General features: G+C 41.7%; 1 protein-coding gene across 1 annotated transcript in view; it reads right to left on the reverse strand.

The window, feature by feature from the left end:
* Positions 1–26159, reverse strand: part of igsf21a (immunoglobin superfamily, member 21a) — a 449567-nt gene that overhangs the window by 310177 nt on the left and 113231 nt on the right. Inside the window, exon 3 of the mRNA XM_048614901.1 lies at positions 24270–24391. Within this exon, the coding sequence (XP_048470858.1) occupies positions 24270–24391 (122 nt within the window). The remainder of the gene's footprint in view (positions 1–24269; positions 24392–26159) is intronic.

Raw genomic sequence — 26159 nt, forward strand, 5'->3', positions numbered from 1 at the left:
TTGTTCCCCGCGCTGCTCCAGGGCTCACAGCCCACACACTGTACTGGCTCATTCCCCGCGCTGCTCCAGGGCTCACAGCCCATGCACTGTACTGGCTCATTCCCCGTGCTGCTCCAGGGCTCACAGCCCACACACTGTACTGGTTCATTCCCCGCCCTGCTCCAGGGCTCACACACACACTGTACTGGCTCATTCTCCGCGCTGCTCCAGGGCTCACACACACACTGTACTGGCTCATTCCCAGGCTTACACTGTAGGCCTCTCTGCTGCCGGCATCTGCCTCCGGTGCTGAGGGGAGACGTTGGGAGGCAAGAAGAAAATACAGAGAAAAAACGAAAAGAAAGAAAAAGAACAGACAGAGCAGAGGAGCACCAGCAGGAGTGTCCTGCTGTGCTGCTATCTTGAATTAGGGATGGAGGTATTACCTTGGCAGGAGGTATCTCCAATGAGTAAAAGTGACCCCTAACGGTAGTTCCCTCTTGCATGACACCAATCTGAACAGTCAAAGCTGCCAGGATTCCAGCTTGACTTGGACTTCTTCCTTTCTAAGCTAAAATAATGGCAGGGGCAGGATGAGGCACTCAAACAAGTTTTTAATTGGCCACTTAAGGGAAATTGGCGATTTAAGGGTAATAAGTCTGAAGGAGGATGTGTCATCCAGTGCCTACCTTCGCTGCTCGCCCCCTCCATAAAATGGGATATATGGGGAGAGGGGGTTGGAACGTGACAGGCAGAGCATGTACTGCATTTTACAAACCTCCAGCCTATCATTAAACAAATCTGTGAGGGCGGGTAAGATTCTGCCCCATAGTCATCTTTGTGATCAAACTGGGATCCATTCACTTGCCTCTGCCAAGTTACTCTCCAGTCCCCTTACCCAACGAGCCAAAAGGCTATCCCTAACCTCACGGGTTTAGTCTCTAGTTCATTGATTACAGCCAGTGTGTTCCTAAAGATCCAACATTGCATCCTGTTGCTGTTAGGCTGGAGAGGAGGCACAAAGGGACTCTGCTAGAAGGTTGGAACATGCTCAGCTCTAGGTGGAGATGGCTGCTACTGCACCAGCAATGTATAAACTGTTTATAAATACTGTTTGAAGAAAGACCAATGGAAAATTCCGTCTAACACTCACCATACCCCTCTTTCAACATCAAAGCCAGTCCATAGAGATTCACATGTGAAGGACAGACACTGCTCTGAGACACTGACCGCAGAAGACTCCCTAAGTACAGCACCCCAGAAATTATGAACGATTTCAGGAGAGGAAAGAGAAGATATTAAAGAGAGTTGCAAAGCAGTGGCTGAAGCATCTTTGACAGAACAATAGGACACTTTTTAGCTGATTTTTGGACTGAACTCCATAGGGACTCTGCCACTTCGCAAGTAAAGAAAACCAGCATTATTCTTCCACATCTCCAACACGGCAGTGCCATCCCTTCAGAACACTGACATTCCCAATAGATGGGAAATTAATTTCCCAGAGTTTACACTATTGCAATTCGAAAGCTATATTTCACTTCCACACTGGTTCTGTCACCTCGGTTACCTGGAGGTTACAGCTGAGCTGCTTTGTTTTAATGAATTTAGTTCAATTTCATCCTGCAGCCCTATTCTTGCAGCGACTGGTGAGTTTACAGGTCACCGATTCGAAAGCATGAGACAAAAAAAAGAAATATGCTTAAGGACAAAAGGATTGAGAATGAGCGAAAAGAAAATCAATGAAAATGAGGTGGCAGAGCACATCGAAGAAAATTAAAGCTGTAACTTGTAACATTCTTGGCTCCCGTTCTTAGCCTAGAGTTTCAGTCATAAATTCTTTCAATCTCTGCTTCCTACAAATAATAAGCTGCTCCTATGACTGAAAAAGGTACAGAATCATGCTTTGTAGTCAGAATCCCCTAGCAATAGAGGTCTACATGCTGAGGAGCTACCAATTTTCTCCATTGTCAGATTTCCCATGCTGCCCTCATGCCACTCTACAGCCATTTACCGTTCTTCTGGACCCTTCTGTCGTTTATTTGTCTCCTCAATGCTGGTCTCTAACTTACACCATCACCCCAGCTACCACAGGCCATCCCTGTGGCTCTCTTCCTGCCTTCTTTTCCTTCGCTTTTGTACTTGATTAAAACCTGTTTATCTCTGACATTTCCTAGTTCTGACGAAAAGTCATTGAGCTAAAATATGAACTCTGCTTCAACTTCTGCCAATGCTGCCTGACCTGCTGAATATATCCAGCACACGCTATTTTTAAATTTCAGATTTCCACCATTCAGATTATATTTTTGTCTGTTTTGCTACAAGCATTGTTACATTGTTACCGACAGCTTTTCAGTCTATTCTATCGTTTATTCAACTCTTTATGATCTAAAGCTTGTGAACCGCAGACCTTGACTTGTCTCTCTTAGTTTTTTGGTAAATTATGAAGAATTCTGTTTTCTATTGCAATTTAAGTCAACGTTATTTCTCGGCAGAGTGTAATAGATGCAACAAATATTTTAATGAGGGTGAACAGTGAGAAGGATGCAGAGACGTTTCAGGGTAATTTGGACAACGCAAGTAAATTGGAAAATGCATGGCAGATGTAGCATTATATGGATAAATGTGAGGTAATCCACTTGTTAGCAAAAACAGGTTTGCAGATCATTACCTGAATGGCAATAGATTGGAAAAGGAGGAGGTGTAACAAAACCTGGGTGTCCTTGTAACACCAGTCACTGAAACTAAGCATGAAGGTGCAGCAGGTGGTGAAGAAGGCAAATGATATGTTGGCCTGAGATAGTAGGAACTGCAGATGCTGGAGAATCCGAGACAACAAGGTGCGGAGCTGGATAAACACATCAGGTCAAGCAGCATCATAGGACCAGGAGGATTCAAGTACAGGAACAGGGATGTCTTACTGCAATTATACAGGGCCTTGGTGAGACCACACTGGTATATTGTGTGCAGTTTTGATCTCTTTATCTGAGGAAGGATGTTCTGGCTATGAAGGAAGGTTTATCAGACTGATTCTTGGGAGAGCAGGACTGATGTATGAAAAGAGACTGGATCAGTTGGATTATATTCACTGGAGCTTAGAAGAATGAAGGGGGAGCTCATAGTTTCCTTTTACATACCAAAAGGGCTACATAGGGTACCTGCACAAAATGACCAGGGAGTCCAGAATCAGGGTCACAGTTTAAGGATATGGGGCAAGCTATTTAGGACTGAGATGAGGAAAAGTTACTTCACCCAGAGAGTAGATAGCCTGTGGAATTCTCTGCCGCAGAAAACGGTAAACTCCGAAACATTGAATGTTTTCAAGGAAGAGTTAGATACAGTTCTTAGGGTTAAAGGAATCGTAGGGTTAGGGGAGAAAGCATGAACAGGGTACTGAGTTGGATGATCAACTATGATCATATTGAATGGCAAAGCATGATCAGACAGCCATGTAGTGATTGTAACAAAGTCAGCCAGCTGGACCTCATAGAATAGGAGTTGCTTGATTGGGGCTGTTAACCTGGTCCAATCAGGGAGCCCTGGCTGACAGATAAGAACAGGAATGGTTTGGGTTCTGTTCACTCTGCGAGCTGTATCAATGTCAAGGACTCTCCATATGTAAATAAAGGATGACTTAGCAATGGGATGCTGGCCTCTGTAGAGTTATTTCGGGCTGAATGGACCACTCCTGTTCCTGCTCTTATTTTCTATGTTTCTCACACCCTCAGCATTACATCTTGGCAAAACAGATTTGTGATTAAAATTCAAAGCGAGGCTCATGAGGTAACCAATTACTTGCTGACCTTCATTTATCAAATTTTCAACCCTAAACAGGGCTCACTCTGCCCCGTTTAAACACCTTCATTCTGAAAGTCCCACCTGATTTTATTCCCCAACACTAATATATTATTATTCCATTGATTTTTCAGACTGCATCATTCAGGAGGTGGATGATTAGGCATGGAAACTTTGCCTGGTTTTAACCCAAAGACCCTGAGCCAATTGCAATGCAAAGTCTAAAATGAGCAAACTGAGTTGCTATCTGGAATTTGATCCCAGTTATATTCTTGTCCCAAATGATACAGTTACTTACTGCAGAAACATGCTCTGTCATACAGAATATGTCTCAAATGGAAATCGAAAGTGTTGGTACTGACGTATCTGTGATGTTATTGAAGTACTTTCATCTTGTTCTGGATTAGTATCTATCTCTTTAAATACAGTGACAATGCGTTTGGAGTTTAACAGACAGCTGTAATTAAATTCAATGCAACTCCTCAGCTTAAATCCATAATTAGTTGTAAGAATATGTTGCCTGTTGGATTACAGAAGGGAATGAAACTAAGTAATCCACAGAATTCAAACATAAATGGTACCGTGTGATTGGTGCAATTACCTAACTGACTGGCAGCTCATTTTTGAATGGGGTTATCAATTATTTTAATTTTGAATGATTCATTGTCACTTGTATCTTGCAGTGAGTAATACAGTGAAAATGTGTGTTGCCAAAGTCTGGCGCCATTTTGAATAGTTTAAGAATAAAAATAGTTAAACGATATATTTGAAAGAGAGTCTATCTTCATTCCGCCATCTCCACTATGTGTCCTGAGTTGGCTCTCCAGTGACACCAGCACTGCCACCCCCTCCTCTAACCCCTCACTGCCACCTGTGCCAGACCCACCAACGTAGGAGGCACCACTCTTCAGGTGCCATCTCTTCGCCGCTGGGCCCACCTCACCGCAGCCGAGTCCCACGCTGAGTCCGCACTCGCCCCGCAACCAGTAGTGCTTAGCTCCCCTGCTAACTCGATGCCACCAGGGTCACCGCTCTGGGCATAACCCGCAGCCGCCATCTTGGCAATGTCGAGAGTGCCTGCTCTGGGCTTACTGCAACTAGGAGTCCCTGAGTCCACTGCCAATGTCGCACTCTGGCCGCCCTCCTCCGAGACGTCACCATCTTGAAGAGTCTGCTGCCGTTGCCACTGCCTACTAGCGGGTAACTGCCGCACGGCCTGCCATCGCCGGTGACTAACCCGCCAAAGAAAATAACAAAAAATACAGAATAAAAAGGATAGAGGTGAAAAGAAAGCAGGTGGGAGCGGATGAGCCCCAGGCAAGAGCTCACACACAGTCCTACTAGTCTGCCGCCATCTTGGAACCGGAAAAGTTCCGTGTAGCCCTGGCATTAGAGTTAAGTAAATTGGATTGTCAAAGTCAGAAAGACATCGTCTTTGAAACTTGACCAACTGTCAGGCAGATGGAAAAGATATGGGCCGAGAAACTCAGGTACAAGCAGGTGCAACAGGGCCCAATATGGCAATATCAGATGCACACACTCAGTTCATATCGGAATGTGCCAAACTCTATCTTGGTTGGTGAACGTGCGTTTGTTTAGGATACCTACGTGAAGCTGGAGGTAGGCCCTTGCTTCTTCAAATTAATGGGCCTAACATCTGCTGCGACCTCTGCTTTGTGAATTTGGATTGCCACTAACAATAGCACGGGTAGTACACAAGCTGATATTTGGTAATTGAGGTGTGGGGTTACCAACTCTCCAGGAATTGTAACTCAATATCCAGGACAATGCTGTTTACAACCTCGGAGAGACAAGCGAAATCACTGATGCCTTGTGTCATCTTCTTGAAAATTTCTTTTTACTAGCTATGGAAATATTGATAACAGGAAAAAAAAATATGCTGTTAGGCCAACAATTAAGCTTCGTTCAATTGGATAATGAATGGTTTTTGCTTTCCAATTGATGAAGGAAGTCCACAGATGGATGTTCCCTTACTCATGGCTGAAGTGTGGGAGCCATTCATTTCAGGGATATATTTAATCACAGTCACCAACCCCCTGAGGTGCACAGGTAAGTTAAATGCTTTGTACTTAGCTGTATGGAGAGGCAGGAGGACAAAATTGCCTGTTACGATCCATTTTAAAACTGAAGCCTCTCTGCATCCCCCATCTCCAGTTCTCTGTGGTACTAGCCCGGCATCTTTGAAGGTTGATCCCACCCTGCTCCCCAACACCACCACCACACACACACCCTATGACAAACGTTAGGGTCTAATGGCCAGTGACAACAGGCAAATTAAGCCAATTTGCTTTGGTCCTGTCACTTGATGACACCCTGCACTGCGTACAATCCAAATTCTAGGCCACCTATTTGCTGCTCACTATGTGTCTTCTGTATGGTGGGAAATGAAACGCAGACTGGGTGATCATTTCACTGAATCCTTATTGCTCTGTCTGTAAACATGGCCCCGAGCTTCCAGCTACCTGCCACTTCGATACATGACTGTGTTCCCATGGCAACATTTCTGACTCAGGTCTGTTGCAAAGCTCCAGCAAGGCCCAAAGCCAGCTGGAGGAGCAACACTTCATCTTCTGCCAAGGTACCTGATAGGCTTCAGGATTCAACTTTGAATTGGACAATTTCAGAGTGTAAACATCCTCTCCTATGTTCATTATCCTTCCCCCCCACACACAGCACAGCCAACCCATTTTCAACCATTTAGGGCTTCTCGTGAGCACTCCACCCAGCAGCTGTCGCTCTCTCTCGGCTCATCATTATCAACCTCTTAATTTGCCTATTCCTTTCTTCTCTGTGTCCTTCTCTCTGTCTCTTTCTGGGACCCATCTCCATGTACGCTATTCACTTCCCCCACCTGGACATCAGCATAACTACCACCGTTTCCCAACAATTTTGAGTTATGATGAAGGGTCACTAGAATTGAAAATTAACATTGTCTCTCTATAGATGCTGAGTTTCTCCAGCACTTTCTGTTTCTCTTCTAGGCCACATTAAATGTTTTTAAAAGTTTAATTCAAAGGAATAATTATTCTGCGCAGAGAATGTAAACAATTCTCTTTTACTCTTGAGAGTTCATAGAATCCCTACAGTACAGGAAGAGGCCATCCAGCCCATCAAGTCTACACTGATCCTCTGAAGAGCAACCCATCCAGACTCTCACCTTTTTCCCATAACCTTACGGCTAATCCATCTAACTTGCACGTCTTCAGACCGTGAGAGGAAATCAGAGCACCTGAAGGAAACCCACGCAGCCACAGAGAGAATGTGCAAACTCCACACAGACAGTCCTCTGATACAGCAGTGCTAACCACTGAGCCACAGTGCCACCCAGCTTATATGAGTTATACAACTTAAACATGTCTATGGTTCTGATGAAATTATATTAGACTGAAAATATTAACTGTGTTTCTCTTTCCACTGAAACTGTCAGACCTGCTAAGTTTCTCCAGCATTTTCTGTATTTGGTTCAGATTTCCAGCATCTGAAGTACTTTCCTTAAATATACATATGTCGGTGCTTGTTTCTGTTTTGTTCAATAAAATTTCTTAATGGCTGTAAAAATAAAATTGAGTCAGGAGTAACGATTTTTAGCCAAGGAACTATCAATGGAGCTCCACGAGAGATCCAGGGGCTAAAGTAATTGCCAGGATAGATTTGCCATTCTTGTTGTCCTGGTCAGGTAATCTGAAACACAAGATGATCACAGGAAATGTGGAGAGTAACCTAAAGATGCACCAATCGAATTATTCAGAACAAAGATGCGGGTATAATTACAACATTTAAAAGATATTTAGACAAATACGCGAATAGGAAACGTTTGGAGGGATATGGGCCAGGAGCAGGCAGGTGGGACTGGTTTAATCTAGGATTATGTTTAGCATGGACTGGTTGGACTGAAGGGTCTGTTTCCGTGCTGTGTGACTGTATGACTAAGAGGTGGCAGAGATCTCCAAATATATGTCCACGTCGCCCTCAGCCTTGAGAGTTTAAAATTTATCTGAACAATATTCACAGCTTCAAGTTGAGTTGAATGATTCTGAAAGACATTATGAATTTTAGTTGGCTGTTTGCCTAATCATTTGCAGAGAGGGTGATGACAATTAAGAGCAGACCTGCTGGTAGCAGCTTTGAATTCAAAATTATCCCCACAGTGAATTAGTCGATTCAATCACGTTTCGTCCCTGACTATCAGGATCCCCCAGTGACGGCTGCTATGGTGACAGGAGCTGACAGTTTGATTGATGTTTCAATCTGACAAGCTGTTAGTTATTCATGTCACCCAATTCGAAGCTGGGAGGGTTCATTTCAGCAATGCATCTCCACTCAGGAGCCTGGTTCCACAAACCTCTGGGCCGTGGACCCAGTGAAACAGGCGACGACAGGTTATACGTTCTGGCTGATACTCTTCCCATTATGAATGCTTATCATGCTCACGCTAAATCCATCCATGTGTTTAGTTACAGCAGCCACTAATCCAAGCTCAAGTCCTCTTCCGGAAAGATTAAACTTGGATGCATTAAACCTTCCAATAGGAACGGTGCTGATCAAAAGCAAATGCAGCCCATGAGCTTCGATGGGAAAGGTAGATAGACAATTTCTCAGATACTGGATGCAGAAAGAAGTTCAGAAAAGCGCCAAAGAAAAAACTAAAAATACTTAATTAGAACTGCAAAGTTGCTAGGTTTATTTTAAACTATATTTCTGGGCTGCGGCAAAAGCCATAAACTGTTCTGCTAGAGAGAAATTTCCATAGAGCAATAAAGGCAGAGATCAATTCATTCCAATTAACTGCCTAACCAGATACATATGAAATTGATCTCTGCTTTATCCCTTGTCTGCTTTGCTCTGTACACTTTCTTTCAGACAGAAATTTTGAAAGGGGAAGGAAATCAAGAAGCTAAGGCACCTTGCAAGTGAAATAGATTTGACTCACTAAATAACATTCAAGGATTTGGTATATGAGTTACATTGAGACACGATAGCGGTATTTTGAGGTAGGCGAAAGATGCTCACCATTACTAAGGAATAAATCAGACATCACCCTCTGGATTTTGTACTCAGGCAGTTGAATATGGAAATTAAGCCTGATGCAGTCTGGAGTCAAGTCCTGGCGATGACTGGAGGCTGGGTGCCAGTGTAGATTGGCTTGGAAGGACTGTTATTCTGAACTTTTTGTTTCTTTATTTTTCTATTTTTCCCCCTTAAGAATTTGTACTGAGGAATCTGCACCGGGGTACCTTTGCATCTAAGATGACACTGTCAGTGGCGATGTGTAAACTTTTCACTGTACTCATGTGAGTACATTTGACAATAAAGCTCATTCTAATTCTAACATTGATCTGCTGTGCCCTGTGGGAAGCCATGTAAGGGGTTTAAAGACAATGATAAGAATTATGGATAGCATGATCTGGTGGCACAGGCACCATCATGGGGTTGGAGGGGGTGGTGATAGATGAGTGGTATAATTTTGGGACCGGATAGTTACAGCTCACTTTTTAGCAGGTTGCAATTCCTGACAGTTATAAAGCCAGCTAGGAAAGCATTAGAGTAGTTGAGCCTGGAGGTATGAGGGACATTGGGAATTGTGGGATGTCCTATCTTCTAGCTGAGACCTTAAATGAAGGCTTTGTTTGCCAGACATGAAAGACGTGATGGCACTCTCCATAGTAGAGAATTCTCTTTGTGCCTTGACTGACATTTATTTTTCAACCAGCAGCACTACAAACAGGTTAATTTGCCATTTATTTCATTGCTGTTTGTGCTCTACATTACTGCTCTTCTTGTCGACATTAGCAAAGGCCCCTATTCTTTAGAAGCAATTATTTGTATGTGAAGTACTCTGGGATGTCCTGAGGGATGTAATATACATGCAAGGTTTTTGTTGATCGTTAAGTGCATATAAGGTCTAGTTGCCTAGGTTACTCGAATATTGGCTGTGGTACATGTTGGAATGCTGGAAAAACTTACAACTGGTTTGTGAATGCAAGCACTGCAGAACCATTTGTTCTGAATGTATTACAAAATTTTAGTTAGCACTAAACAATTATTTAACTATTAATATCACCATTGGATTGCAATTCCCAGGTTCACCCATTTTATGGACTTCAGATCAAATAAGACATTAGGGCAGGTATATAAATAGGAAATGTTTAACGGCATATGGGCCAAACGCAGGCAAATGGGACTAGTTCAGTTTTGGAAACCCGGCCGGCATGGACGAGTTGGGCTGAAGGGTCTGTTTGCGCGCCATATAACACCATGAATTTATGCTCCAGGTTCACCAAAGTTCTTGCAAACAATTCGTAACAATGCATTTTCTCAGAATCAGTGCATTGAAAGTGAAAGGGTTATTTTGTATGGCAAAGGTCACAGCATGGGGCTTTTATAGGGTGGGCTGTTACTGGGGAGAAGGCCTTGGGGACTTTAGGTGGAATTGAATGCCCTTCCATGGGGAATGTTTGGTTGCAAGGGGCCAATTAATCAGGTGGAGGATAGCATGAGGGGATCTCTCTGCCTTCTTGCCTCAGCCCTGATTACATTGTGGGAAGGAAAAGCTTGTGGACACCTTCCCTATCCCATCGCCTGCTGAGACCCTTAAGTGGGCATTCATTTTAGCCAAAGGGGTCTTCCTACCACCTCCCTCAGGAAAGGGGATGTCCTCAAGTGCCACCCACTCTCCTTGCTGCCAAACCGCCTGCCCCTGAAAGCCCAGCTGAAATCTACCTCCTCCCACCATCACTTACCAGGCACCACTTGGTAGTGAGTGTGTAGTGAGTGCCTCCCTGGAGGTGCTGCCAATCTTTTGGGGCACAGGATTTCTGCCCTTCATCCTGGAAAGGCCCACCACTGCCTGGTCAAGTGCCCAATCGACCTTAATGCCATGAGGGGCCTTCACTGAACCATTACACCACATCTCGGTTTCCTAATCACCAAGGAAGGTGGGATGGAAGGTGTACTAATACCATCAATGGAAGTATTTCTGATGATTTTTGTATATATCTTCTTGACCCAGGCACATATCACACAGCTTAGCAAATCCACGCTCTGACTGTAAAGTTTCAGGAATCCGGGTTGAAAGCAGAATCTATTGCCTTCAATTCCTGACAGCTCCACTGGGGTTCCCACTCTACACCAATGCCACCCCTCCCCAGGTCAAATGGACAAGAATGCAGGCTGGAATTTTAGCCCCTGCTGAGGCAGGGTGCAGGATTTCACACCATTGGCTGGTTCTGTTGTTCTATGTCAATCCTTAACCGATTTCAAAACAAAATGAACATACCTAACTCTAAGTTAATAATAAACTCTTTCTTCCTTTGTGCTTTCCAGAACAGCACTAGATCACTTTTATACAGGGTCTTTGACATCACAGGGGACTTCACAATAGCATAATCGTTCACAAATGGACATTGAAACTGCAGCAAGTGAGTGCAAGAGAGAGTGCCTGCCCAATCTGACGGAGTTTCCTGCCGGTTAATGCAGGGCAAATGTCTTAGAGGAGCACTTCAGCCACTTGAGTTCTGATCGATGCATAAATAATTTCCCTGGAATTGTTCTGCTTGGATCAGTATTTTTAAAATTGTGGATTGAGAGAGACAATTTGTAAACTCATTCTGTGATACCATCGATTCCAAATCACCAGAACATTTCAAACAAATGATCTTTTGCTCAGCAGTGATTAGAATTATAAAGTGCTCCACTGACACCGGAATTAAATTTCTAGATGATCTGTATTTAGTCTGTTCAGCATCAGAAGTTACAACTAGGATATGCTCTTGCATGCAATATTACCAAAACACTTTCTTGAAGGAAAGATTTTGCACAATCAAATGAATTAGAAGGGGTCCAGTTGTTTGGAATGATACTAAATGGAAGTGATTTAGCCCATTGCAATGCAACCGGATGGCAATGTACAGTTGGGAGATTTTTTCTCTTCTGTTATTCTGTGCTGGTATCACATCTTCAGTTATTTATCTCTTCAGTTATTTACCTCCTGTTACAGATTGTCTATGGTATCATGTTCCATTGAGGACAATACAGCATTTTTAACCCAGGGGAAAATTGTAATTTGGCAACTATAGAACCGTGCAAAATGATCTCATATCCTGTAATTAAGTTTATTCCTCGGCGGTCTCATAATTTACATGAGAGAAAGTTAACAGCTTCCTACATGAGTCTGCATCTGAGGACAAATGCAGTAGTCTGCTCAACAATACCAGTATCGTGCCACTGAGTTTCAGACCACGAATTTAATAATTGCACATCCACTGTAACTGGTGCATTGACAAGGCTGATCTGCGAATGCCACTAAAAAGCTTGCCTGCCTAAGACATACTTTGAGAAACAATCAGAGGAGTGGGCAAACATTTTAAACAAATATTTCAAATTTGGAAATTGCAGGGCACTGCCATTGAAATAGGTAAAAAAGAAAATGGCATTAAGGCAGAAAGTTGTTGGAAGACACCAAATTTTAGTTCTGAATACTTCTAGGCGGTGGAAGGGAACAAGACTGGAAGAGAGGAAGGGAGTGGAGCTGATGCACAATCTTCAAGAAAAGTGGAGGAAGGAGTTTACTTGTAAGCATTTAACTTCAATATATTGTGGGTACAGAGAGGAGGAAGGCATTTGTCTCTGAAAATGCAAAATAAGTCTCCCACCAGGTAATGAACCTTTCTGCAGTGGGAAACACATGAAATTTGGAGGATCTTAGCTTTACCAACGGGTCTACTTGTCTATGAACAAGAAAGGAAGCTGTACTTGGTTCATTTTGCTGGGGTTTTGCTTTCTTTGATTTTATTTTCTCTTGTCTCAAGGGTACTGCTCGGTTACAGTACCGGGCAATGACAACAACTTGATACTGCATCCAAGTGGCCTGTGGTTTCATGTGAATGTAAACAATAAGAATGTGCAATCCAATCATGGAGGACGTCACAGTTATAGATCCTTATATTCACGAGCAGTGGCCAGACAACTTCTCCCTCTGTTGTCCAGGAGTGCAGAGAGGTTGTGAAATGGCCAGTGAATGTTGTAGAGGAATGCGCACAAAAGTACTCAGGTGAGGAAGAGAACACATTTGTGTAACCAGAGGCAAGAAGAATAAGTGGACAGATTTGTACTTTCACCACAAGTTAACAAAATTGGAGTAAACGCTCCAGCTTCATCCATACGCATCCATCAATTGACTTCAATTGGAAGGATTTTCAGGTGGCGTGTAACAAGTAGCTGATCTGTTACTGCCACTTTGCATCCTAAGCAAAAGTTTCAATCTAGCCCAATTCTTGCAATAGGTTTCACCTCGAATCTCCTCTCTCTAGCAGTGATAATGTCACTGGACCTGTAATCCAGAGGTCTAGGCTAATACTCTGGGGATTTGGGTTCCAATTCCACACAGCAATTTGAAATCATTTAATAAAACCTGGAATTAAAAGCTCGTCTCAGTAACAGTGAGAAGCCGTTGTTGTAATAACCCATCTAGTTCAAAAATGTCCTTGAGGGAAGGAAATCAGTCTTCCTTACCCAGTCTGACATCCATGTGATGCCAGAGCCACTATAAATTGACTCTTTCCTGCCCTCAGTTCATGGGCAATTAGAGATGGGCAACAAATGCTGGCATTACCAATGATGCCCATTGTATATGAAAGAAGAAAGATAAATAAAATCTTACTCTCATTCTTGCCCTGTCTCCCCAACTTTCTTAATGAAACATGAAACACACTGGGCCACAATAGGCTGCCTGGAGGAGGTAGTGGAAGTTGGTTCAATTATGTCATTTAAAAGGCATCTGGATGGGTACTTGAATAGGAAGGCCTTAGAGGAATATGGGCCAAATGCTGGCAAATGGGGCGAGGTTAATTTAGGATAGTTGGTTTGCATGGAAGAGTTGGATCGAAGAGTCTGTTTCAGTGCTGTACAACTCTTACCACTCTATGACTTTATGTAGTTTAAGGTATTGTACAAACATAAGTTACCTTTATTATGTCATTCTGTGGAACAGAATCTAAATATCAAGCCACTGCATCAATAACAGTTGTCTTTATATAATGCCTTTAACATCTCAAGCAGCTTTGCAGAAGTGTTATAAAACAAAATTTGATACAAAACTATATAAAGGAGATATTGGGGATAAGGAGATATTGAGTTGAAAAGAGGTTTTTTTATTCATTCATGGATGTGGCATGGATGGCTAGACCAGCAATTATTGCCCATCTCTAATTGCCCTTGAGAACGTGGTGGTGAGCTGCCTTCTTAAACCACTGCAGTCCATTTAGTGTTGGTGAACCTACAATGCCCTTTAGGAGGGAGCTCCAGGATTTTGACCCAGTGACACTGAAGGAACAATAATATATTTCCAAGTCAGAATGGTGAGTGAATGGGTAGGGGAGTTTACAAGTGGTGATTTTTCCATGTATCTGCTGCCCTTGTTGTTTTAGATGGAAATAGTTGTGCATTTCTAAGGAGTCTTGGTGAGTTTCTGAAGTGCATCTTGTGGACAGTACACGCTGCTACTGAGCGGTGGTGGAGGGAGTGGATGCTTGTGGATGTAATACGAATCAAGCGGGCTGCTTTGTCCTGGATGGTGTCAAGCTTCTTGAGTGTTGTTGGAGCTGCACCCTTTTGGGCAATTAGGAAGTATTCCATCACAAATCTGAGTTGTGACATGTAGCTGGTAGACAGGTTTTGGGGAATCAGGAGGTATGATACTCAGTGCAAAATTCCTAGTCATCGACCTGCTCTTGTACCTACTGTATTTATATGGTGAATCCAATTCAGTTTCTGGTCAATGGTAACCCGCAGTATGTTGGTAGTGGGAGATTCAGTGATGGTAATGCCTTTGAATGATGGTAAGATTCTCTCTTGTTAATGATGGTCATTGCCTGGCACTTGTGTGATGTGAATGCTACTTGTCGGTTGTCAACCCAAACTTGGATATTGTCCAAGGCTTGCTGCGGTTGGGCATAGACTGCTTCAGTCTATGGACCATCGTAAAGAAGGAAAGAGAGGCAGAGACATGGAAAGGTAAGGCCTTGACAGCTGAAGGCATGGCCACAAACTTCAGAGAGAATAAAATTGCAGATGCTGAAGAGATGAAAATTAGAGGAGTTACTGGGTTGGTGGAGATTACAGAGATACAGAGGAGAGAAGCCATGAAGGGATTTGAAAATAACAATACTGTTTTAAAAGACAAGAAGCATTGATTTTTCAGGATCTGATGTAGCTCAGTAACTGCAGGAGTAATGGATGAACAGGACTTGGTTTGGGTTAGGACATCATCAAGTGAATTTTATAATCGTCAGAAAATGGGAAACAAGGGGATTTTATAACACATGGACAATTTGGGAGGCACATTCTGAAAAGCTAATAAAATCAAGGGATGATTGTGATAGAATATATTAAAAATAAGTTTATTTGAAATTTGAAAGAAAAGTCTTTGACAGTGGAATTAAAACAAAATAACTTTACAAATAACATGAATGTCCAGTAGCCAAAATCACTGATATTAAAATGAATCACCTGTAATGATTAAATGAAAATTGTTATTTGCTGAAGAAATGCAAAGCCAACAGCTGAAATTATACCGTTGGTTCCACATGACTTTTTAGGCAAGGTAATCAAATGACGATAGATTATATCTCACTGGTAGCAGTACATGGGACAATTGACTCATCACCAGCAATAATAAAAGTTAAAAATTAAATCTTAAAACATTTTTATTGGGTAATGTTTTCAATTTCACATTGCACAGGATGCAGTTGGATCAGAGCATATGAGGGGATCCGGTGATGTGAAACTATATCCTCAATAAACCACTGTGAAAATAGAGTAGGCAAGGTGAATTAGAAAGTGATGGATAAGGCTGTGGGGAAAGTGTAGCAGATTGCTCTTTTCAAGAACTGACAAGGATAGATATTTTCATCAATCTGTTTGGCATGTTATCACAGAGCTCTGGAACAAATGGGACTTGAACTCAGGCCTTCCAGCTCAGAGACAGGGACACTAGCACTGTCCCACAGGAGCCCTGACACAGATATGATGGACTGAATGGTCACATTCTGTGCTGTATGATTCTAAGAACAATGCTGACTGAGCCTATAAACTGTTGGAGGAAGTAAAGGATGTACCACATGGACTTCATGATAGCTGTTTATTGCCACCTCCTCAAGTGTAATAAGAGATAGGCAACAGATGCTGGCCTAGCTAACAACGCCCACATCCCACAAAAAATATTAATAAAAGGAGAGGTGGGGCAGTTAAGGCTTACCCCACAAACATATGAGTCACAAGATGAGATTGTCTTGATTCACAGAGAGGGTGAGACGATGTGGGCTGGTAAATTTTCAGTGTAGGATGAACAAGAGTGACAATCCAAAAGAACAATGACAGAAGACTCTGCCTGTGAAGGTGGAGGAGGCAGGGTCATTGAATATTTTTAAGGCGGAGGTGGATAGATTCTTGTTAGGGAAGGGAATCAAAATTTATCCACAGTAGATGTGAATGCAGAACTCAGAGAACAAACAGATCACCTATGATTGTAGTGAATAGCAGAGCAGACTCCTAACGCATGTTTTTGTGTGTAAGAACATTAATAGAATGGAGGGTTGGTGATTAAAGTAGTTACATGAGAAAATTAGTAACTATACAAAAAAGACCAATAAACTTATCCACCTAATGGAAAGGTCCTGGGGAGTGTTGCCAAATGAAGGGATCTTAGAGCACAGGTTCATAGTTCTTTGAAAGTGGAGTCACAGGTAGAAAGGGTGGTGAAGAAGGCATTTGGCACGCTTGCCTTTATAGGTCAGTGCATTGAGTATAGCAGTTGGGAGGTCATGTTACGGCTCTACAAGACATTGGTCAGGCTGCTTTGGAATACTGCGTTCAAGTCTGGTCTCCTTGCTATGGGAAAGATGTTGCTAAACTTAAAAGGGTTTAGAAAAGATTTACAAGGATGTTGCCAGGGTTGGAGGGTTTGAGCTACAGGGAGAGGCTGAGTAGACTGGGGCTATTTTCCCTGGAGCATTGGAGGCTGAGGGGGTAACCTTATAGAAGTTCACAAAATCATGAGGGGCATGGATAGGATGAATAGTCAAGCTCTTTTCCCCAGCATAAGGGAGTCCAAAACTAGAGGGCATAAGTTTAAAGTGAGGGGGAAAGATTTAAAAGGGACCTAAGGGCCAACTTTTTCACACACAGGGTAGTGTGTGTATGGAATGAGCTGCCAGAGGAAATAGTGGAGGCTGGTACAATTACAATGTTTAAAAGGCATCTATACAGGTATATGAAATAGGAAGGATTTAGAGGGATATGGGCCAAATGCTGGCAAATGGGACTTGATTAATTTAGGATATTTGGTCAGCATGGACAACTTAGACTGAAGGGTCTGTTTCCATCCTGTATAACTCTATGACTCTATAACTTCTAAATTCCATTTTGCTGAGAATTTTGCCAGTCTACTGTGTGAGAGTTTGACTTCTTTGAGTTAACCACCTAAATAAGTTGCAAAAACAGCTCCCTTTAAAGAACTTTCGAAGAGCTGATCATTTTATGTTGATTGCTGTTGATCCATACCGTAATTGGGCCTTTATTGTACCTAGTCTTTCCTGGCTGTTAGAAATTAGGACTGAAAGATATCATAATCAAAAATCGGCTTGAAACTTGGGAGCTGCACTGTTGGAAAATTATCAAAATCCATCACATTGAGGAGATAGAGAGCAGGCAAACCTATTAAAGATATCTTTCTGCAAAAGTAAAGATTGGATTTTGCTGAAAATTTAATCAGTTCATCACCACTCCAATATCAAACAATTTCTGCAATCAGATTTGTCAGGCTGTGAGGCAAGAAGTGTTTAATAGATAATGACAGATTTGCATCGAATTCTGTTCCAGTTTTTGAGCCAGGAACGTCGGGAGTCATACGGCAGCCTGTTAGTCCGGTGCCTTACATCTGGCCTTCGGCAGAATTATTTCTTCCAAGGGAAGATGCCATCTGTTTGTGATGGATTCAAAAGCAATAGATCGACCCAGCACAGAATCAGAGAATTGTCATGATGCAGGAAGAGGCCATTTGACCCACTGTAGTCAGTCTGGCTCTCTGAATGAGCATTATAATGCATGGTATTTTACTGCCTTTTTCCCGTACTGCTCCACTTCAATTCTATTCAAGTAATCATCTAATGGCCTCTTCCATCCCTTAATTGAACCATACTTCCAGGTGGTGCATGGAAGATACCTTATCTATGAAAAAGCTTTTATCTTGCATCACATTTGCTTCCTTTACAAATTACCTGTTTATATACATCTGCATCCCTTCATTCTCAATTTATAATCAGCAGGAACAGTTTCTTCCTGTCCACTCTGTCTAGCTACTCATTATTTTGAAGACCTCTATCAAATCTCCACTTAGTCTTCTCCTCTCCAAGGAAAACAGAAAACATCTTCAATCTATTTTCATAACCAAAGTTCCTCAATGCTGGAACCATTCTCATAAACCTCTTTTGCACTCTATCCAATATGATCACATCCTTCCTAAAGTGTGGCCCCAGAATTGCACAGAATGTTCCAGCTGAGGTCTTACACAAATAATGTACAACCAACCTCCTTGCTGTTGCGCTCAATACCCCTACTAATACAATCTTGGATAGAGGTTGCTTTGTTAGTTGCTCTCTCTACCCATATGCCACCCTTATACACGTGTGCAAGACTTGTTCAAAAGTTCCAAATGCACAATAAGGGTATAGTCATATTAATTGCAATCTTATTTTGGTCACTAAAAAGCTTAGCTCATCTAGGATCAGAGTAAACTGATAACTTGCCGTGAGGAACAAATTTAGAGGTAGTGATGGCAGGAAGGAAATGCTGACCTTCACGGTTAATTGCCAACCTGTACGTCTTGTCATTATGAATGATATTTTAACTCATTCAAACCTATTCACCTACACAGAATCGCAGAGTTAAAATTGAGCCCTGCATCGGTGCCCAATTTGAGTAGAGGATGAACTCTAATTTAAGTAATTTCTTTTTATCCTTATCATAACTCAAAATGGTGCCAGATTGTGGCAACAAAACACTTTTCACTGCATCTTCAAGATATGTGTGACAATAAATCAATCATTCATTCATTCGTTTAATTGCCTTTGCACCATGTCTGGTGACACTCTTAATCAACAAAATACAATTGATTTTTAAAATTATATTTGTTCAATGTGGATGTTCCTGGCTAGGCCAGCATTTATTGCCCATTCCTAATCGCCCAGAGGACAGTTAAAAGTCAATGACATTACTATGGGTCTGGAGTCACATGTAGGCCAGACCAGGTTCTCCTTTCCTAAAGGGTATTAGTGAAACTGTTATAAAAACGCACATCATCAGGGGTTACATGGTTGCCATTATATTAACTTTTTTTCAATTTCAGCATTTTTTACTGAATTTAAATTTCACCATGTGCCATGGTGGGATTTAAATCCACGTTCCCAGAGTATTAGCCTGTGGTTCTGCATTGCTGGTCCAATACCATTACCACTATGCTACGACCTTCCCTTCATCTTACACTCCAACAACTCAGAGGCCAAACATTCGCAGCATTTGTGGGAAAAGGTGCTTCTTGATTCCACTTCCAAAGGACCTAGCTTGGATTGTAAGATGATCTTCCCATGTTGTGAATTCTTCTTCCAGAGTAAACAGTTTCCCTGTACCTGCCCTACTCTTTTATACATAAAAATCCTCAACTGGATTGCCTGCAGTCTCAAACCTCAAAAGTCTACAAACATATACTCATGCACGTAACCATTTAAGCCTTTATATTATTCTGGTGATTCTCCTCTCCAATATCTTTCTTGAGGTGGAGGAATTGATTTTGAAAACAATACTCCAAATGTGCTCTAATCCTTCCTCATGTCTGCATTTCAACACATTTTAGAAAAATGCCAAGTTCCAATAACATTTTAAATTACTTTTTGGATCTCCAAATGTCCTATTGTAACCAAGGGTACTATTTTCGGACCATATGAATGGGGATAGATTGAGTTCTAGGAAGAGCTCAAGGGATTTTGAAATAATGTCACTTCCTAATAGTATCTTCTTCAATTTTTCTTATTATAAAGCAAGGGGAAAAGGACACAGCACTGAATCCCAACTCAGACAGCATTCTTTACCTGTAGTGGAGACAAAATGAGGCAGTATAGAATCCCTACGGTGTGAAAGAGGCCATTCGGGCCATCAAGTCAACCCTCCCACCCAGATCTAATACCCACCCTATCCCTATAACCCTATATTTCCTATGACTAACCTACCTAGCCTGCACATCCCTGGACACTACAGGGCAATTTAGCATGGCTAATCCACCTAACCTGCACATCTTTGGACCGTGGGAGGAAACTGGAGCACTTGGAGGAAACCCACACACACATGGGGAGAATGTGAAATCTACATGCAGACAGTCGCCCAAGCGTGGAATCTAAGCCAGATCCCTGGTGCTGTGAGGCAGCAGTGCTAGCCATTGGGTCACCATACCCCTGGAAACAGTTATGCCACAGAGAAAGGGAGCCAATTGAGAAGAACAAAAGTGATAAGTTTGTGAAAGATCAGAAGTGAAATTAGGTAAGATCACTAATACATATTTAATATTCTTTAAACTAGGGGGAGCAAATGTGAAGGAAGTAATTTAAGAGTAATTCAGAGCAGAGTGGCTAAGCCAAGCGAAATACTCCTTCTCCATGATGTATGAAGTCAGTGACATTTCCAGTGTCTGGGGTGACCATGTGTGCAGGAAATGTTTCTAGCTGCAGTGACTTGAAGTCCGTGTTTTGGATCTGAAGCAGCAACTGGAATCACAATGGACCAACCCAAAACTGAGATCTTCAAGGATAAGACATACTGGGGTGTTCATACCGCAGTTAAAGAGTGCACTGGCATAATGGCATGGTTAAAACACTAGGCAGGGAGTGCAGAAGTCCCTGAGTCCATTTCCCTCACCAACAGATTTTCCACTTTGGCTACAGCTGGGGGAATGCTTTCTCAGGGGAATGCAACATGAATCAAGTCTGCGGCACCAGGAGGGCAAGAGGAAGGAGCAGAGAAATACTGATAGGGGATTCTATCGTAAGGGAAACAGACAGGCATTTCTGCAGATGCCAGGCTGGTATGTTGCCTCCCTGGTGCCAGGGACTTGGCTATCACTGAGCAGATCAGGTCTGTCTGAAGAGGGAGTGTGGCGTAGTCCATGTTGGTACCAACAACACATGTAAAAAGGGTGATGAAGTCCTGCAAGTAGAAAATGGGGAGCTAGGAAGAAATTAATAACAAGAATCTCAAAGGCAGTAAGCTCGGGATTACTCTCAGAGCCAAGTGCTAGGAAGAACGAATGTGTGGCTGGAGAGATGATGTAGGAGGGAGGGGTTTAGATTCCTGAGACATTGAGACTGATTCTGGGGAAGGTGGGACCTGCACAAACTGGCTGGGGTGCAGGACCAATATCCTTGCAGAGGCATTCCCTAATACAGTATGAGAGGGTTTAGACTAGAGTGGCAGGGGGATGGGACTCTTAGCAGGGAGACACAAGAGAGGGAAGTAAAAATAAAAATAAAAGATAGAAATATAGAAAACAAAAGTGAAAGACAGAGTGAGCAAGGGATAGCAGCATCAAGAGCCTTTGTATTAAAACAATATAAAAATGTTGAAAGGACAAATCTAAACGTACTGAATCTGGATACATGGAGCATTTTCAATAAAGGGATTGAATTAACAGTGCAAATAGCTGTAAATGAGTATGATATGATTGCAATTATGAAGACATGATTGCAAGGTCACCAAGGCTGGGAGTTGAATATCCAAGGGTACTTATCTATAAGAAGGACAGGTGAAAAGGAAAAGGAGGTGGTGTGATATTGTTCGTAAAGAATGAAATCAATGTAATGGTGAGAAACGGCATGGCTCTGAAAATGTAGCATTAGTTAGAGTGGAACTAAGAAACAACAAGGTGCAGAAAACATTAGTAGGAGTTGTCTATAGGTCTCCAAACAGTAGTGGTAAGGTAAGGAATGGCATTAAACAGGAAGTTAATCATGCATGCAACAGGGGTATGTCAATAATCATGGCTGACTATAATATACATATAGACTGGACAAACCATAAAAGCAAGAATAGTAAACGCAGGTGATTTCTGGTATATGTATTCATTGTGTTATTAGACCAGTACATTGAGAAACCAACTAGGAATAGGCTATCCTAGATCGATATTGTGCAATGAGAAGGGGTTAATTACTAAGCTTTTTGTATGGGATTCTTCAAGGAAGTGAGACCATGGAATTCTTTATTAAGAAGGAAAGTGAAATAGTCTCATCCAAGACTATGGCCCTAAATACAAACAAAGGAATCTACAAAATTTTGGGAGATGAGCTGGCTATGATAGATTGGGTAACTTAATTAAATGAGGTCAGAAGTTACATAACACCAGGTTATAGTCCAACAGGTTTATTTGAAAACACAAGCTTTCGGAGCATAGTCCCTTTGTTAGGTGAAATAAATCTGTTGGACTATAACCTGGTGCTGTGAGATTTCTGACCTCATCCACCCCAGTCCAAAACTGGCAACTCTGCATCTTAATCAAATGACGCAGTGGTAGATTAGCAATGGTTAACATTTAAAGAGTGAAAACATGCATTGCAATCATTAAGCCTTCCTCTCTAGCAGCAGAACACAACAGGAAAAGTGGCCCAACCATGGCTAATTAAAAACAATAAGTATGGTATTAAATCAAAAGCAAATTCATACAAAATTGCTCAAATAAGAAGCAAGGCAGAAGATTGAAAGCAGTTTCGAACTCAGCAAAGGAGGATCAACAGATTCATTAAGTGGGGAAAAATAGACTATGAGAGTAAACTTGCAAAGTAGATAAAAGTGGACTGTGTAAGCTCTGTCAAAAACATAAGATTAGTGAAGACAAATATAGATCTTTCACAGTATAAAAATGCGAAATTAATAATGGAGAGCAAGAAAATATAGAAAAACTAAACAACTACTTTAATTCTGTCTTCATAGGAGAAAACATTAATAACTTCTTGGAAATGCCAGGGAACCAAAGGTCTATTGAGATGGAAGAATTGAAGGAAATTAGTATTAGTAAAAAAAATGCAGAGATTAATGGGAATAAAACCTAATATATTTGCAGAGCCAGATAATTTATATTCCAGAGAACTGAAAGAAGCGGCCAGCATGAAAATAATAGAGATGTTCATTGTCATGTCCCAAAATTCTGATTATTCTCTGCAGACTGGAGGATGGCAAATGTAAGCGCACTATTTAATATGGAGGGAGGGAGAATAAAGTGCATTACAGACTGGTTTGCCTAACATCAGTAAGTAGGAAAAAGAAATACAATTTATTGTACAATACAATTCAATACAACGTCCAAGTCTATTACAAAAGATGTGATAACAGGGAACCAGGAGAATATCAACAGGATTAGAAAAAGTCAATGTGGATTTATGAAAAAAAAATCATGTTTGACACACCTACTGGTTTTTTTTGAAGATGCAACTAATAGGATAAATGAGGGAGAACCAGTAGAAGTGGTGTATTTGGATTTTCAGAAATCTTTTGCTTAAGTCCCACATAAGAGGTTGAGTGTGCATGAGATTGAAGATAATATACTGGCATGAACTGAGAATTGGTTAGCAGACAGGAATAAGATAGCAGGAATGAATGTACATTTATTGGAGTGGAAGGCGGTGACTAATGGGCTACTGCTGGGATCAGTGCTTGTGCCCAATTATTTATAATAAATATCAAAGATTTGGAAGAGGGAATCAATTATAACATTTTTCAATTTGCTGGTGACACAAAACTAGATGAGTTTGTGAGTGATGAGGAGGATGTAAAGAGCCTTCACAGCAGATTAGATAAGTCGAGTGAGTGGGCAAATACATCACAGATGCAGTATAACAAGGATAAATGTGAAAGATTCTGCTTTGGTCAGATAACAGAATTGCAGAGCATTATTTCAACAATATGTTGATCTTCATTACAAGAGGATTTGAGTACTAGATCAAAAGGTGTCTTAAAGCGGCTATACAGAGCCTTGGTGAGACCACACCTGGAGTACTGTGTGCAGTTTAGGTCTCCTTACCTTAGAAAGAATAAAACTGCAATAGAGAGAGTGCAGCAAAGATTTACTAGTCTGATTCCCGGGATTGTTGCTTGAGGAAGAACTGATTTGAAGAAGAGTAAGATGGGATCTCGTTGAAATGTATAAATTTCTGACAGGGTTGGGCAGACTCAATGTTGAATGGCAGAGAAGATTCAATGAGGTGAATGGTCTATTCCTGCTTTCAGTTTCTATGTGAAGGGCAGCTGGTCACCAGAGGATCCCATATTAGATGAATCATTTTTATATAAAAATAATATGCTACTTTCTCATCTCCTCAGCTATGAGCAAATTGCCTGTGTGAATTGGACAGTGTCCAACTATTGTGAACAAATAAAACTCCACTTACCGTACAGTGGACTGATAGACAAGGTCCTCCCTCTTCTGATATTCATCAATGTGAGTGTAATTTGTAGAGAACAGGGCATCATATGTGAATATTTTCTGTTTGATAGTTCCTCCATCTGTCACCTGGTATCAAGCAACAATACATCAAATTCAACAATGAGTCACTGTAAATTAAAAAGTCCTTTTTATCACCATCGCACAGCACCTAAGGCAGCATGGAATCCCCAGTGAAGCATTGCAGAGTTAAAGGAAAAGTCAGAATATTACATTTGACATACGAGAGTGTATCAGTTTCCCAAGCGAATCCTGTCTTTGTACTTGGAATGTGAAAGCACGAATGCATTGCTTCATTCAGGAAGGAGTTATAGCCCAATTCTGTGGGTTGCCTCTTTGCAAAAGTACATTCCATTTATTAATAAGTACTTTACAGTGAGGACTCAGGGGGAGAGATAGGGAAGATGGAAGGACAGGTTAGTAATTTCTCATAGTGAGACAGAGACAAATTTAGCATTCGCTGATTCCACTTTGGTGTAATCACAGTGGATCTTAGTCAGGCTGATTCACAGGACTCATAAAAACCAACTCCAGCAGGACATTTGTCACCTTCCTCATATGCTCTCTCCTTGGCCTGCAAAATATTCCAACGAAGCTCAACACAAATTCAACAAACAACCTTCAGCTGGGTCTCTTATAGCCTTCTGGGCTCAATGTTGACTTCAACAACTTTTATAATCTCTGCCTGCATGTTGTTTGTGTTTCTTTCCTAGTTTATTTGCTCCCACCTTGTTTCTCTCTTATTTCCTTCACTTTGCATTTGGATGGCAGCTTTCTTGTTTATTCATATCTCTTCCAGACATGCATTTTTATTTCTTTACTTAGCTCATTACCCTTTCCCCTTTGGCTTTGCATCCCAATCTTTGGTCATTTAATTTTTCCTGCCCATTGCACCTGAATATACCTTCCATTTTGTTCTTCGGCCCATTTCCTCTCCCTTTTCACTTCAAAATATTTATGACTTTTCTAATTATGATGAAAGGTCACAGACTTAGAGTCATACAGTCATACAGCACGGAAACAGACCCTTCAGTCCAACTGATCCATGCCGAACATAATCCCAAACTAAACTAGTCCGACCTGCCTGCTCCTGGCCCATATCCCTCCAAAATGTTCCTGTTCATCTATCCATCCAAATGTCTTTTAAATATTGTAATTGTACCCACATCCACCACTTCCTCAGGAAGTTCATTCCAAACGCGAACCACCCTCTGTGTAAAAAACTTTTCCCTCATGTCTTTTTTAAATCACTCTCTTCTCACCTTAAAAAATGTGCTCCCTAGTCTTGAAATTCCCCATCTTAGGGAAAAGACAGCTACCATTAACTCCATCTATACCTTTCATTATTTTATAAACTTCTATCAGGTTGCCTCTCAACCTCTTATGCTCCAGTGAAAATGGTCCCAGCCATTCTTTACAACTCAAACCTTCCATACCTGGCAACATCCCTGGCAAATCTGTTCTGAACCCCCTCTAGCTTGATAATATCCTTCCTATGACAGGGTGACCAGAACTAGACACAGTATTCCAGAAGAGGCCTCACCAATGTCCTGTACAACCTCAACATAATGTCCCAAATTCTATACTCAAAGGAATAAGGAGGGTGTTGCCAGTCCAACTGCATGTTTTCAGAGCTTTCTACTTTCATTTCTGTGGGACATGAATTAGAGTTGCAACCTACAATTCACAGTTCAAAGGCCTTCATGGATAAAACCACTATAAGGTAAGCTAGCTACATGATACATGACCCTTTTCAAATGAGCAGGATGAATGCAGGGCCACTAGCAGGAAGGAGGATGATTCCTCTTATTAATGCTCCCCTTCCTTCTACTCACCA

This window comes from Rhincodon typus, chromosome 31 (genome assembly GCF_021869965.1).
Source record: "Rhincodon typus isolate 14 chromosome 31, sRhiTyp1.1, whole genome shotgun sequence".
Lineage (NCBI taxonomy): Eukaryota > Metazoa > Chordata > Chondrichthyes > Orectolobiformes > Rhincodontidae > Rhincodon > Rhincodon typus.